General features: G+C 38.7%; 1 protein-coding gene across 3 annotated transcripts in view; it reads right to left on the bottom strand.

The window, feature by feature from the left end:
- samd12 (sterile alpha motif domain containing 12) overlaps positions 1-16,694 on the bottom strand; it is a 97,547-nt gene that overhangs the window by 73,111 nt on the left and 7,742 nt on the right. For all 3 annotated transcript variants that reach the window (XM_051390286.1, XM_051390285.1, XM_051390284.1), the window contains exon 2: positions 5,779-5,987. In XM_051390286.1, the coding sequence (XP_051246246.1) occupies positions 5,779-5,946 (168 nt within the window). In that variant the 5' untranslated portion in view covers positions 5,947-5,987. The remainder of the gene's footprint in view (positions 1-5,778; positions 5,988-16,694) is intronic.

Raw genomic sequence — 16,694 nt, forward strand, 5'->3', positions numbered from 1 at the left:
CAATCAGGTTTTGAAAAACACCGCGATATGAGACGTCAGGTAGCAAAGTATATCGGAAAAACGGGGACAAGCTCAGCTCCTACATATATGACATAAAGATAGCTCCATTTCAAAGAGACTAGAGGTGTAATGTATCTTTTATGAGGCAGTAGATACTGAAGCTGATATTTTGAGCATTGCTTTTCAGATTTTCTTTTCCAAGACAAGAGCAGGGAGCACGATGAGGTAGTATAGGTAAGTAGGGAGTATTTAAATTAAAAAAAAATTGTTTTGGTCATTCTACGTAGTTTTTCTGTATGTTATCTATTTATTTTACAGGGAAATATTAGGGACAAATCAACACAATTTTCTCTTTTGAGCAGTTCTATACATAATTTCCCAGATGGGATTTACAAGCAGTATGAACAGTTATAGCATTATAAGCAGTAGTAGTAAATTGTTCATATAGGTTAAATGCAAAAAAGGACTAATGTTTATTCATGTAGTATTTTCAACAATTATAACTCCTCTTATGGAGACTGTTCTATTCTAATTCATTCATCTCTTTATGTATCAGAATCTGGTTATGGATCCTTCACAGGAGAAGTTAAAACGTAACATTGTTGACAACTACAGCAAGAAACACTTATATGTGCTTCAGTTTTACACAACAGTGTGAATAGGCCATTTATTAAATGTTTATATACTGCTTATAAATTCTAAATATGGTACCATACTATACATATCTTGCACTGTGTATGCTTTTTAAATTCTGACTTGTCAGTATACATTAAAGCATTGCACAGAAATTCAATCCTGCTTACTTTTTTTTTTTCCATGTATGCAATACATTTTTAAGAATACCAGAGAAACTGCAAGGTTGCATTAGACTAAGATATATCCCTATATGTTGAATTTGCATTATACCAGTAAGATACATTGTTACATACTACCCTCTAGTGTCATAACTAAACACTGCAGCAACTTTTTTTTTTTTTTTCCTTCAGTGTGACTGGACAGAAAAGTGCTGAGAGGAGGAGGGTCGCTGCCATTAGTGTCATGTTGACTGAGTGAATGGCTGTTTGAGACACGGAGCCCTGTGTCGTCGGCCCTATCTCTACTGCACAGCTAATTAACAGCTCTGGCATGCTCTCTCTCACTCTCCTTTCTCTCTGCCTTGCTCTATTTCTCCCGGCCAGGGCTGGCAGGAGATGAAAATTCCCTGTATTAATTAATCTGTTACATACAGGAATGGGGATGAAACTGATATGTCTATGTATGTGTGTGTGTGTGTGTGTGTGTATGTGTGTGTGTGTGTGTGTGTGTGTGTGTGTGTGTGTGTGTGTGCATGTGTGTGAGCTGACAGAGAATAACACACTATGCTGGATAAATTAATAAGCCTTCATAAGGGGCCTCTGTTAACAGGCAATGCCAACTTTACTCTGGCACATCAAAGAAAGTACACAAGGCCCCTTCACAGTGCCTGACCTTGGGATTCGGCAGGGTCCATAAAGCACTGCAGGGTGTGTTAACACTAAACAAGATATATTCACCTTGGGCTTGATATTGATCACGGCTGAGATGAGCTGATTTGCTATGGATGTTACAGCCATCCACTGAGTCTGAATGGCTGTTTTATGCCTCATGTTTAATCTATGGCTAAGCCTGGGCTCAATTACAAATCCAGCTAGGGAGCTGGATTCAGCTTCAGCCTAATATTTAAAGATGAACACCGCTGATGTGATGAACTGAAATTACTTTTCTACAGGTATGCACTGTATCGAGGGCTGGATTTATTACGTCCTCACATTTATCCTCTTTATGCACTTCTGCTCTACATGAAAAGCAGATGATTTAACTTTAACGCCTTTGATTTTCCTATAACAACACGATCCTCTGCATATTTTTGACATGGTGTCCTAGTATCTTTATCTCAGTCAACAATCCTGACAAGATTTTGAGTTTTCCACCACCCGAGGAAACATTTTGAATTATATATAGGGCTGGGTATCAAACCTGAATGCTGCTTTGGTCCTGACCAAAATGTGTGCATAGCACTGAGTATTGAAAACTTTCAAGTACTGAAAGCTGGCATCAAAGTAGGTATTTCTGGTACATCTTCACCTACTTCCAAGGTGCATGGAGAAGGGAAAGAGTCTGAAAATGTCAAAACTGCAGTAGTATATCCACACAATCTCTCAATAATCTTATTGTGAGACCAATGTGTTTTGGCCTGTTGCCTACATCAGGGTCACCCTACAGCAAGATTTCTTTTTAATATAACAATTGCTAAGGTTTTGACCTCTTCAGTTCCTGATTCAAAACAATATTTTGGCAGTTTGGCTGTGGTTTATTCGTACTGTTTTGTAGAAAAACATGTCTAAAGGTATCAAACTCGGGTACTGTAATATTGTACTATCAATACTCAGCCCCTATAACAACTGTCCAAATGTTACTTTATAGAAATTAGTTTCTCTCATCAGTCACAAACCAACCTCTGAAATATGATTTGATATGTGTACAATGTGCAATATAACTATATAAAATGTTATATCTTATAACCCTCAGGGATGTAGTCAGTAAAATATACTATTTCACTTTTTACCTCATATATGGTCAAAATCACATATGTAAAAACAAAGTTCACAGACACAAAAATGACAAAAGTTCCTCTTGGACTCGGTGGCACATCAGTATACATACATTTATCCTATCTAATGTAATTGTAAAGCAATATTATAGCAGCTGATGTATTATTTGACATTTTCCTTTTTCTTTAACTGCTGTTGTCCTTAACTGTTAACAGTACAGTTAATAGTTCCAATACTGCAAAACATCCCATCTAGCTCTTAATAAAGCTCAAACCCAAAGTATAAATAAATACTGTCTGGCCCGTGGCTGTATTGCATCATAGAATAGATTGCCATTCTATGTAATTACAGTCTTTATGCACTTGACCTATTGAATTTCCCCCAAAGAGATAACTCATTCTTAACTGCAATCTAGACACTGAGTCTGAAAGCTTAGTCAGTTAAATTATTTCAGTTAATGCCAAACATCCTCCAGGTCTCTAATGCAATTCAGATTTAGCTGCTGCTTCATGGTGATATAAAATTACACGATGATGCCCACAAAAAACACACAGCATAGATAGTATGTTACTGATACTGTTTTTTTTTTTCCATCACCGCAGAATTACCACATATTAACTTACAGTTACAGCACAAAACAGAAAGGACAGAGCATCTCCACAGTCTCCCTGTCTCCTCTCTCTCTCTCTCTCTCTGTGTGTGTGTGTGTGTGTGTGTGTGTGTGTGTGTGTGTGTTCGCACTAATTGAACCCAGGACTGGCTGTCTGTCTGGTATTTCAAAAGCTCATCCAGGGCTTACACAGAGGACTATGTCTGACTCAAAAGTGCTTCCACTTGCTTTGATTGACAGCTGATTACCACAGATTCTTCTCAGAGAAAAGAGAATATGAGAGTGTGTGTGCATCGGGAGTGATCACTCCTGTCTCCTCCCACTGTCCCAACCACGGTCTATTTCTGGAGAGGAAGTAAGGAATTTATTCTGCATTGCTGATGATGGATCCTTTGATCTATTATCAGAAACACTGAGGAAGAGTTGAAACACAGCCTGCAACAACAGCTTTTATTTCCTTGTTTAAATCGCTGGTAAATACTTTGTTTGTACTGAAGAGGTGGATGTGTGGAACGTAGTGGATTATTTTATTTAAGTGGGTGGTTGATTTGTTTAGTGTGTGGCATGCAGTCAAATTACAGTACGAGGACGTTTTTGTACACAAACTATAATTTGAATACAAATACAATCAATTTAGTGCTAAGTAAATGTGCAATGAAACCACCACAGGCCCTCAGTATGAATTTCTTGTCTCAATGCAAGCTGATAGAAGCATTGCCATGTTAACCATCATCATTTAGCATGTTAGCATGCTAACATTGGCTAGTAACACTAAACATAAAGTACAACAGAGGATGATAGGAGATAGTTTTGCAAGAATTTGGTCAGAAACGGAAGTATTTCACAAATTCACACTATATCATTTGACCTGATGGGATTTTGTTTTTAAAGCCAAAACATTAACTGTTTCAGTAAATATTCAATATCACCACTCTAAAGCCGATTAAACCATTGTATGCTACCTAACTAGTAGGCTGCAAACGACAACCAGACAAAGTAAGCTGGTGAACACCGTGGAGACATTTTAGCAGCTGAAGAGTGATATATTTTCCTCAAGAGTTGGTAGAGACCAACACAGAGCTAAAAGAGAATGAATATAGGACTTATAATTGTCAAATGGCCAGAAATATGACTCCAAATGAATGCTAATGAAAACTTCCATCTTCACCCTCATCTCGATAATACCTGTATGTACAAGTTTTGTTCACAGCTTGTTCTGCTGCCCTAAAGCAGTCAAAATAAATAACTAAATTAATGCTTTAAAATCATACATATCTATCTCACACCCTATGTCATTAATTCAAATTTAGAAAATCATGTCATGTTTCTAGTGTATCTATCTGTAATTGATGGTAAGCTAAAAAATGTAAAAATTGCATCCCATTTTCAAATTGGGTGTATTATTGCAGGTGCTGAATGATTTAAGCCTAGAGGAGGTTTTCTCAGACACATAGCAAACATTATATCGCTCTAAATCAGACTAAAGAACTCTGTTATTTGAAGTGAAGACAAACTGGGAAGTTTGTGGTAGGCTAAATGATCAGTGCTGTGGCAATGCATCGTCAACAAGACACTATTTCTGTTACAAGCCCACTTGTCTAGGTGGAAGAAGTACTGAGATCTACTTATGTAAAAGCAATACAACAATGTAGAAACACTACAAGTAAAAGTTCAGAATTTTTTTAATGAAAATTTGACTTGAGTAGAAGTACAAAAGTCTTGTGATATATGTATCATAAGTAAAAGCAATCATTATGTAGAATGACTTAAGAATAATAATCTGTATCATACAATTGGATTATATTTCCTGATGCATTAATGTGTAAGCATCACTTCAATAGTGCAGCTGATAAAGGTGGGACTAATTCTAACTACTTTTTTGTGCTGAATTTATTTCTTGATCTATTTTGTATTAATAATCTGAATATGTAATAATATAATAATAATAATACTAATAATAATAAATAATAATAATAATAATAATAATAATAATAATAAATATGCAAAGTAACTAGTAAACTGTCAAATAAATGTAGTGGCACCTATGTACAGTACTTGAGTAAATGTACTTGATTACTTTCCACCACTGGACTTCTAGGATGCCAATCAGAGTAGCAAACATTACCCTGATTTCTTCATGCCATCTTATTTTATATCCAATTCAATTCAATTCAATACAATTGTGGTGTGTGTGTGTGTGTGTGTGTGTGTGTGTGTGTGTGTGTGTGTGTGTGTGTGTGTGTGTGTGTGTGTGTGTTTCTGAGAGATTTTGGCAGTGTCTGTTTAAGTCCTCGGGGTGTAAAATTTGAAATGTTCTGTCTTTGATGCCCCCAAGTGGTAGCATCACAAAAGACACTGCAGGAGAAGGACACTGGGATGAATGGGCTGTGCTATTATATTTTTTTTCTACAAACAGAAATCAGAATAACTTAAAAGGTGCTGTAATAAAATAAGTTGAAAAGAAGTCTACACAGTAAGTCAAATTAATTATTTGTGGTGAGTTAGCACTGCACTGGCATAAAGCTGATTCCCATGCTGTCTGGATTAAACTGATGCCAACACTTTTTCTGCGAATGTTGCTTCTGGACCACCTCTTACCCGTGTCAGCTCAGACTCAGAGACTGAGCGGTGTGGCGGCATACGGCGCTGGTACATTGGGGGGCTGACATCCTGGTAGCTCGGGCTGTCGTCGTCCAGCAGCACAGCCCCAGCGTCCACCGACTCCTCCTCTTCCTCCAGCTGTGACGTCATGTCCTCCGGGCACATCTGGTGATCGATGCCATTCTGGCTCAGGTTGCAGTGAACAGCTGTGTGGAAAAATAAATGAACGGATCAGCCATGGATAAGGGCAGAAAACTGAGTTGAGTATATTTACGACTATATATAGTACAACTAAATTAGCCTTTAGTAGCAGAAATGTATTGAAGTTGTACTTTACTATAGAAAGACTTACATGTTAATGCTTTTCAGTACTTTTTGCTTCCAAAATAGCACTGTACAATCTGCGTAATAGTATCCCAAATACATTTTAACTGGATCTATTTATTCAAGGTGATTTCCAACTGTTTTACAATTTCATGTTACTAGGTCTACTGATGATATTTCCATCAGTGAGCATGTTGAATCACCCCAAGTCCTCCCACACTGAATGCTTTACTGCAAAAAGTCCACTAGATGGCGGCAGATAATAAAACATGGTCTGTGAGTGGCCTTTGAAGCCAGGTCTCAATACAGTCTGTAATACAGTACACACAGTGTTTTTGCAGGTAAGTAATCAATTTATCTAACCAATCAAATGCCACCAACAAATAATAATAAAGATGCAAGCTGTGTGCTGAGAGATATACTCATTTAAACTGGGACTTTGGAAGGCTGCTACCAATTTATCATTTGGAAACTCGAAGCAAGAATACAGTATGTAAGTTTGACATTCTTCCTTACGTTACAAATGAAAAGCAGAATTCATAAGAAATACTAAAAAAACAAACACAATTCAATACACTTTTGCTGCTTTAGCCTTACCTGGTCTGGTTTGACCAGTAGCTGTTGGTGGCTATTGTTAGCAAACTTTCAAGAGAATATTACTGAGTAAGTTTGGCTTTATTACTTTTCTTTCTTTACTTCTGCTATTGTTACTTGTATTAGCTACATTCTACAATTTACCATTATCATTGTGACCTGTGGCAAATGTGTCTTTTCCATAATCAGTTATATTTATGAAGCTGTCTCACACTTATCTACTGTTCGGCCATTGTCTCACATTTCGATGCGCAACAGAAATGGTGTCCACCAACATCTCACTGATGTGGATTTATTATGCATACTATCATCTAGGAGTATTTACTCACTTTCTTTCAACACATATTTATTCAAAACCCAGAATCAGCATGCGGGGACACCAGACCTGCATCAAATCCAGAGTACACACATACACATTAAATACAGTATGTTTGGATAGATTTAACAGATATTTAACTTGTATAATGGAACTCTCGACCTTGTCCCATCGTAACCGAAGATGGATAACTGAGCAACAGCAGGTTTTATCTTCAGCCAGACAGAAGCATCAATTCAGTGAAAGTGAGTGGGCCTTAATGAGACATCAACATTTGTACAGCTATAAATCCATGTAAGACTCTTACTTGTTATGACAAACTGGCAAGTTCAAATTTAAAGCAGGCGACTTGAAAATAAAGACAGGCTTTAAATCCACTGACTCAAACCACATCCAAGTAAGGGTGATTATGTTTCAGTGGAGGCTGTATAATATGTATAGACTGGAGCTTTCAGGAGATTAAGGACAAAATTCACATATCAGCAGAAGGCTTGAATTCCTTCTTATAAACTTGTATCGTACCACTTTGCTATTTCCTCCATGAAGTGATTATTTTTAGTTTTGTTTGTCATAGGAAGTGTCAGGCTCAGGTATTATTTTAGTCTCATCAGCCAGTGAAGCAGGCACAGAAGCGACAGCCAGCAGTGAGATGTGAGGTGTCACTGAAATAGGCCATTTGTCATCATGCAATCATGCAATCTGCCCATTTGTTCTTAAAACACCGGCGGCTCATTTATATGGAATGGGAGCCAAAGACCCTTTTCATCACACCTGAAGTCTGCCTCGGCTTGTGCTGCAGCTGCAGATTAAAGGTCAGAGCAACGTTTTTCAAAGGCAAAGACATTTTGCTTTTCCTGAATGGTCTAAAGAGCGCGGGAATTAACTTGAAAACAGATTAGATATCTGCAAGAAAAGCTCATCTACAAATACACAGATTCAGACACACTAACAGTGATGCTTAACATGATAGAAGCAAATGCGATTATACATAATAAATGCTACAATAAACCAATGTTTGACATCCCTGATGGACCATTTGGTGTTGGCTGGGTTTAAAAATGTGACAGCCACATATCAGCCAAACCCAAATTTCTGTCTGTTTGCTGGCAGGCTCAGCAAGCCCAGGAAAACAGCCAATTAGGGACTTATGTCAGGCCACTGTCACTGAGCAATTACAACTCTGACACAGTCCAGGATGATGGGAACAAGACAATAACAACAGCAACAACATCTGTGCTGTCATTCCACATCACATGAACAGGAGTGTGAAAGCTTTCTGTAGGTGGTCCTGTCCTCCTCATCACCTGACATGCTGTGTGATTCAGTGAACAAATATACTGCAAACCACATTTATTCGACACAAACCTCTCCGAGAGACGTCCCCCCCCAGTGACCTTAAATCACACCCTCCTCTCAGAGTGGTGTTGAAAATGTTTCAGGCCCAATTTTAAAAATCACTTCGCTACATTTTCATTGATTATTCTGGTGATGCATGAGTATTTGTTATACATACTGTCAGAGAGCACTGAACCCTACACAGGTTTCTTTTGGATGACTGAAATTGGAGACGTAGGAATGTATGCTTCTGAAATTTTTGCAAGTCACATGCCATCAGAATGTCAAAAAAATAGAGAGTGAACATTGGTGGAAAGTGCATTTACTCAAGTAATGTACTTTTCTAGTTTGTGTTACTTCATACTTCTAATAGAAATATTGTACTTTTTACTCCACTATTTTTATTTAAAAAGGAAATGGTTACTTGTTTTTCAGATCAATACATATGAAACACTTAAATACAATTCACAATACATTGTTAGTGATTAAACCAGTAGTTTCCAAACTTTTTAGCTTCTGACCACTTACAAAAAGCATCTAGTTGGGTCACATTTTTGTTAGCAGCTCCACCAAAGAAAGATTTGCCTTCTTATCTCATCAGTACAGTTAGTTACTGTAAAACTAGCTCCACCTCGACCTGCTGCAACAGTAACAGGATACTAAGGCCCTGATGCATCATAATGAACAATCTAATAATGTAATATATACTAATATCATCCTCAGGGACAATTTTTCTGCAGAATTAGTACTTCTACTTTGACACATTAAGTACATTTTGTTGATAATACATCTGTACCTCTACTTGAAGTTTTAAGTGAGGTGTTGAAGGCAGGACCTTTGATCCACAGTGTTGGTGTTTTTACTTGAGTAAATGATCTGAATGATTTTTTTCACCAATGTACAAAAATATACTTTTCTTTGTGAGGTGCAAAGAGTATACAGAATTGATGAAAAGAGCACACCATAAAAGTTTGCTTTCCAGATTCAAAGAGCAGAAGAATACTGACTAACAGGTTTAATGGAGGACAAATGGATCACAGTGCAATATTATAAAGTGATATCACAAACATGGCAGAGCTGCAGACCTGCTCTGTTTTGATCCCTGATAAGAAACAGAGGTTTTGAGATGCCTCATTTAAATCACAGAGAGAATATACATGAGCGGGCCATGTCTTAAACAAAGCCAACTTGAGATGCGTAGCACGAAGCATTGCTCCCTCTCACTGCCTCTTTATTCTGCTCTCCTTGCCTCCCAGCTCACTCTTTCCCCTGTCTTCCTCGCCCTGACTCAATTCATGACTGCTGTGCAACAACTCTGGAGGAGAAATGAATTATACATTCTCTGCTAAAAGCATCTAAACAATGGTACAGAGCAGACTAAAGGAATAGAAGCATAGCTGGATGACAAGATGATGAGAGGGTTTGGGGAAGTGGAGGAACACTGAACACAGAGGGAGGACAGTTGCATATCTCTCTATATTTTAAAGGGAGGAAGGGTGCGCAGATAGAGGGCTAGGAGATAGAGAAATGCTTTTTTTTAACAGCAACAGTTACTATAAATAGCTACATTACATTCTTCCCTTTCTCCTCCCTGACATGCGCCGTGCAAGCATCGTGAAGGAAGAGAGATAGATGAGGGAGGATGTCTGCCTCCTTTCTCCCGCTCTTTTTTTTTTTTTCTCAATGAGATTCAGTAAAACAAGGGGAGATGAGGGGAGAAAATGAATGGAGCGCACATGGAAGTGGTAAAGAATAGCACCATCTCCGCACAGCCAAATGCATTACTATTATTGAGCGAAAGATTAAGAAAGAATTGGATTAGTCTTACATAACTCTGTCTCTCCTAATTGCTGTACATGGTTTCGAACAAGGAGCCATTACCAACCAGTCGAATTTGAAAAAATTCCATCCGACAAGAACACTGTCTATACATCTGTGTGTGGTGGAGCATGTAATGAGGAAGTACTGCTTAATCTTTTTTATCTTGCATTATTACACTGGGACTCAGGATCAATGAGTGCTGCTAAACAAATACATGCTCCTATATTCAGAGACGATCTGAACCTTCTACGTCTTTTGTTACCCAAACTGCACCAGGACTCTCCATGCTACATTAGCTCTCACCCAAAGATTACTGACTATGGAAGAGTTCTTCAAACCTTTATTGAGATTGTTGTTGAGATGTTCAATGCTCCCTTTTTTTATCCTGTCAGTTTGGTTCGGATTGAATTCCGGTCCGATGCTCACTTCTTTTACCTTTATGCTACCACTGCTCCAGCTATCATAACTTTCTCAGCTATAGCTCTCAACCAGAAAATAGTGAATATGGAGTTAACATCACAACATCAGCTGGATAATAAGCATGACTCTCTACATTATTACAATGCTCAGGAGATGGACTGAATTTCTGTAGAGAATGAAGTTGTATAATGTAACATAAAATGGAAACACTCAAGTAAAGTACCCCAAAATTGCACTTAAAGGTCCAGTGTGTAACATTTAGGAGGATCTATTGACAGAAATGGAACATAATATTCATAGGCATGTTTTCATTAGTGTATAATCACCTGAAAAAAGGATGAATTGTATTTTTGTTACTTTAGAATTAGCTGTTTTTATCTACTGAGACAGCAGGTCCTCTTCTATGGAGTGTATCCCGCTGAACCACCATGTTTCTACAGTTACCAAGAATGAACAAGTCACAGACAGTTTCACAGCTACTGTAGTTTCTTCTACACGTTTGAAAGACCAGTTGGTTGGTTGCAATCTGCACCTTCACTGCTAGATGACACCGAATCCTTCACACTGGTCATTTAAGTACAATAATTGAGTAAATATACTTAGTTACTTTCCAGAACACTCAGCAAATCATTGCTAATTCATGGAACATAAATAAGATGGAATGATTATGTCAATATTAGGATATCATAAGTTCAGATTTAAGTGATTAATGGTTTAATGTTTAATATGATTACATTGGACTTTAAGACATTTTAAGGACCTGCGGACATGCTCACTATATCAGTTGTGTGACATTTATCTTTGCTTTGTTACTTTGAAATGCTATAAACTGTGAGGTTTCAGTAAGTCACATGACTGATTGGCCAAGTGAATTCTTAATAGGGTTAATAGAGGGATGTAAATTATTTATATTATCAGGGCTGACATCTCTATCCTTAAAATGCACCCGTGGCAATAACCCTGCTGAAATACAATGCATGTTTCAAACTGGGGCAATGGGAGAAGCCAAATGCCATTTTTCTGTGCTGACTTCAGAGCCTGTGTTTCATAGCCCGAGCTGGTTCAAAGTGAAACCAGTAGTGGGTCCATAATCAAAAGTGAAGTTTGCTCTGTGTGGGCGCTCAGGCTTATAGTGATCTCTTTCTCTTTGGCTGACTCTCAAAGTGGAGCAGAAGGAATTGTTTGTGAATAGAATCAACTGTATGACCCAGAAACAAAGCCTGGAGATATAGAGGCCAGGGTAAGCCAGACCAGATGACTGTGGAGATTGTACCAACTCTGCACTGCAGCTATGAGACCTTTGTTCTTTTGACTGCTTCCAGGACATTTAGCAAAAAGATGAAGCTAATCACAATCCGTTAATATGCATGTGCACAGACAGGACGGATGTGGGTGCAATAATTCCCAAACCAACTGTGCCAAAAGACGCTCTTGGGAATTTGAAGAGGTGGTCTGGCACCAAACCTAGCAGGATCTCCGCAAAATTACATTCAGTCATCCACGCAGCTGTTACTCTTTTTATATGTTAACAGTGGCTTGGAGCTGAATCACAAATCAGTCCCACACTGAAAATAACTAAGCAGTTCAGGAATGGATGTGTGGATTGGCACATATTTTTCACAGAGCTGGTCGGCTTCCTCCATCTGTCATCTTTCTCTCCAATCAGCTCACAAACAGTCACACAAATTTGCATGCATCAACAATGATACACACACTTGTACACAACCCTGTGTGTACACACACACACACAAAGATGCACACACAGACTGCAAAAATGCCTTCTTAACGCTGCATGCATTGCTGATTCTCACCCAGTTTGCTCTGGGAAAGTGAGCAAATCTCACTAACCGGCTGGGGTGTCAATTTAGTCCATCTTCTGCTCTCCAAATTAGAAAAAATGTAAAAAAAAAAAAAAAAAAAGTGTGTGTGAATGTGTGAGAAGAGTGTGCCTGAGGACCTTGGAAAGAGTATCTTCATCAGTGGGGGACAGAAGACACAGTCAGATCCTTGTTACACGCTTACAAAAGTACTAATTAGAATATCTTTGAAGGGTAGAAAGAGACAGGCAGAGAAGTACATCGCCTGCAGTAAAGGATGTTTTTGGACAGGAGTCTGAAGGAAGAGATCGCTGCTCAGTGAAATTAAATTTCAGGACAAAGATGAGATGTGTATAGGTGATCTCATCTTTCTCATTTATTCTTTTTCAAAGCTCTTTAGAACAAAAAATCTCATTTAGTCTTTCTTTGAGTCTAATAATTAATTTACTAAAGAGCACGCCATCAAGGACCATTAACAACAGAACACTCACATCATTAAGGTTGGGTATAAAATCTTAATATATTTTGGTAGTGGTCAAAATATGTGCGTAGCAATGAGGTAAAAGTGCTGGCATCAAATGTCTGTTCATATTTATACTCTTTATTCTTTATAAAAAACATTTTTTATTCCACAAAGTAGGATACCAAGCCCTAAACATTGTTAATTCTAACTTTTTGTGTCACAAATGATAGTTGGAGATACATGATTTGTTGAGCAGATGCAGGTATTTTTTTTGCTACAGTTTAGTTTTTTCCATTACTACATTAACTCTGTTCTCTTTATTCACACCTAAAGTGCCCATTTACAACCTTATTGTATTGGCTAATGAGCAGTTTCACTGAAGCAATGAAGAGTTAATTGTGCTGCTCAGTGGCACCTTAGAAATAGTCTTTGAGGAAGAAAAGTCTGATTTGAAGTGGAGCTGCAGACCCAAAAGGCAGAATTATACAATTTAATGTTCTGCTCAGAGAGAAAGGATATATAAAATGTAAGTGTCTCCTGCTCTATAACAAAACTGAAGAGTCGTTCTATCGACATGTTGCAGCAATTTACAGTTTACTTAGAGCTGATTTTAAGTGTCAGATTGGTGTTGCTGCTTTCAGAGGAATGAGAGCACATGGTTATGTAAGCCAACAAGGTATTCTACTTCAAGCCTCACATGGGTTAGGTGTTTCTGTTTCAAACGCTAAAATAAGTAGGGCATGAGTCTGTTACCCTAACGGATCCACGAGTCATTAATAGACCTGCCGTTTATGGCTTTACCTGCAACATTAAAATTCATGAGCCGGCTCCGCAGTCTGATTCAAGAGGCACAGGTGAGCTCAGGTAACGTTCACTGAACACAACATTCAGTGGATCAGCTCTGTTGTTGAATTTAAAAGCATGCATTTGAACAAATTTGTCGCCACTACACGCTTCATTAGTGGCTTAAAGGCATGAAGAGAAATACCAATTATCAGTCTTCAGCTCATTTTCTGTGTTTTTATTTATCAAACTGTGTCTTGGTTGCAAGCTTAGCAAGTCGGTGCAACACGGGTTAAATTCAAGACTGTTGCATAGGCGTAGACTGGTAATATACATGTAATGATCCATTACTAATAAGATATGGCATCTGGAGAAATTCTTGTTATGTTCCCTTTAGGCTTAATGGCTTTATTGCATTCATTAATGCCTACAAAGAATCTCACTGAACTGACTGAGAATAGAGATTCAAGAACAACCTGCACATTTACTGAATTACTAAAATACAATAAAACAGAGACGCAGCATTAATAATTAACATAACAATCATACAAGCAGTGTTCACTTAAATGACAACGTTTGGCTTTGTTGTGTACTATTTTATGCTCATTAGTTAGCCTGTGATCACATATGTCAGCTGTTGAGACAATGAGGATTGACTGCATGACTAACTATCAAAGTGAAGTCATGTAACAAGTTATCCAGCCAGCTAGACTCTCTGTGGGGCTCTTAATTCACCCTGACATCCTATCAAAAGTTAACTGTGCTCAAACTTCACAGACTGCCCTTTCCAACCCCGGGGCTAGATCAGCTACGATTGGTTGGTCCGGTGTCAAGCAGGCGCAGATGTGCTCGGCTTTGAACATTTCTCAGCTGCGGAGAGCGAAGGAGGGATAAAAAAAAAAAGAAGTGAGATAGATGAAGTGAGAGAGGATGAAAAGAAAAAAGTGTAGGGATAGATAGAAAGTAAGAATGAGAAAGACAGACAAAGTGAGTCAGAGAGACGGATCCAGAAAGAAAAAGACAGAGTGAAATGACCCACTTTATAGCACAAACACATATGAGCTAAATATAACTGCGGTTCACTTTGGCTCTCCGTGAAGCATCAGGCATAGAGCTGTTAACATGCTCTGCTTCAAATGCAGACAGTAAAAGGACGACAAAAATAGATGTTTTAATTTGGAGCTGAGTAACATCTATAAATATTTGATAAAACTTCGTCTATTCGGCGACCAGAAAAGGAACTATTGCAGATGAAGTGGAAAGTTTCTGGCTCTCAACAGTGAGACAGTATGTGGTCTTTCGAACCTTTCACCTTGTTACTGCTGCAGTGTTTACATTACTAACACTAACTTAGGGTCAATAAATATGACAAGCATCCGCATTAAGGCACAGTGCAAATATTGTTCCAATCTCTCTATGAAAATTGTGAAGGATAAAACAATATCCTATGTCGCAATGACAGCCACTTCTGTTATTTCACTGCCAGCCACTTCCTCTGCTGTCAGTCCACAGCCTTCTATTTCCTCCATGCCCTTCAGTGGCCCTCAGCCATTCTCGCCTCTCAAGATCATCTCCACATGCACCTGCGTACCGGCTCCCAAACCCTTCTACGACTACTTCTCAGGGCAGTATTGTCTGAGTCTGACCACTCTCTGGACATGCAGACTGAACCCTTGCAGACTTCTGTCAAGTCAAGTTTGCAAAGGTGCCAGACCATGAAGGGATGGACTCTGATAAAACAGGACTTCAGACCTCAATGTGGATTTCTCACACTGTTCTTTATGGTACAGTTTTGACATTTATATATAAACTTCCCTTTATATGAGCTGCGTGACCCCTAACCCTAACACCGCTAATATGAGGCCTATTCACATCAAACAATGGCACATCATAGGTGGAAGAAAAGCAACTTTTGCTTATGTGTCTTTGCAGATTATAACAGTAAAATCCAAATTATTCAGCATTTTCATCAATACATTTGCAAATAAAAAAAGCATGCAAAACTAAGTATGGTACATTATCATTGCGAAACTCTGGTGTACTCTGCACCTTAAGCAGAATCTCTGGTCCACAGAGAGTCCACTTGAGGCCCATTTTTTCAGCCAAAGGCCCTCTTGGACTCCAACGGAAGACTCCCATTAAGTCCTTGAGTCTTAAAGTGCAGTGAAGGCCAGAAATTTGTATTAGGCCTTTATTTGCCTGCTCCTTTCCTTGCCAGATCCTCTATTACGCTATTCAGCTTTAGCAGTCCAGCTGTCTTGTTCCTGCCTGGCCTGCCTTGTTATGACCTTTTGCGTGTCTTTAGGGATTTTTGCCTGCCTGTCTACCTTGCCCTTTTTGTTCTGGTTGCCTGTGCTGACTGCCTGTCTGTTGCTGAACCCCTGTTTTTGCTTTGACCATCAACACAGTAAACTCTAACTAATTTAACTTTTTACCTCTAAGTCATGCATTTGAGCAGTCAACGCGTTTTAGTGAGTCATTGCATGTTCCTCAGTATCATGGATAATATACTGTAGAATAGTTGCTCCCACTGTAGCCTTTTAATGTTGTTTTTCTTCAAGGGCCTGATTAAATTAGTCGCATTGTAATTTGCTGCAATCTTCTGCCACCGCCCCCTCAAAACCACACACATTGAGCACTGCTGTAAGTGGTGGATGACACTTGTCACATCTGATTTTGATTTCAAATTGTTGCATCCCAACTTGACCTTGTATTTCTTAGAGTAAATTTCCTACTTTAATGACTTTGCTTCACAACTGTACACCATATAATATTTCCTCATAGGGCTAAAGTGTGGTCTAAAACTAATGTTCCTCCTTCTACAGCACTGCGACACCATGCCACATAATGGCCGTCTTCACCTGACATTGACTCCCCCGATCTGTGCCTACTCAGTGACACAAAAACCGTCTCAGATCTGCAGCTTCAATCAGTCAGCAGAACTGAGCCCAGCGTACTTCATGGTCATCAGGGACTGGAGCTGACACACCGCCAAGTTTCTGCACTCAACACAACAGGGTGCCAAATGATGCAGAATATT

The sequence above is a fragment of the Dicentrarchus labrax genome, unplaced genomic scaffold (genome assembly GCF_905237075.1).
Source record: "Dicentrarchus labrax unplaced genomic scaffold, dlabrax2021, whole genome shotgun sequence".
Classification (NCBI taxonomy): domain Eukaryota; kingdom Metazoa; phylum Chordata; class Actinopteri; family Moronidae; genus Dicentrarchus; species Dicentrarchus labrax.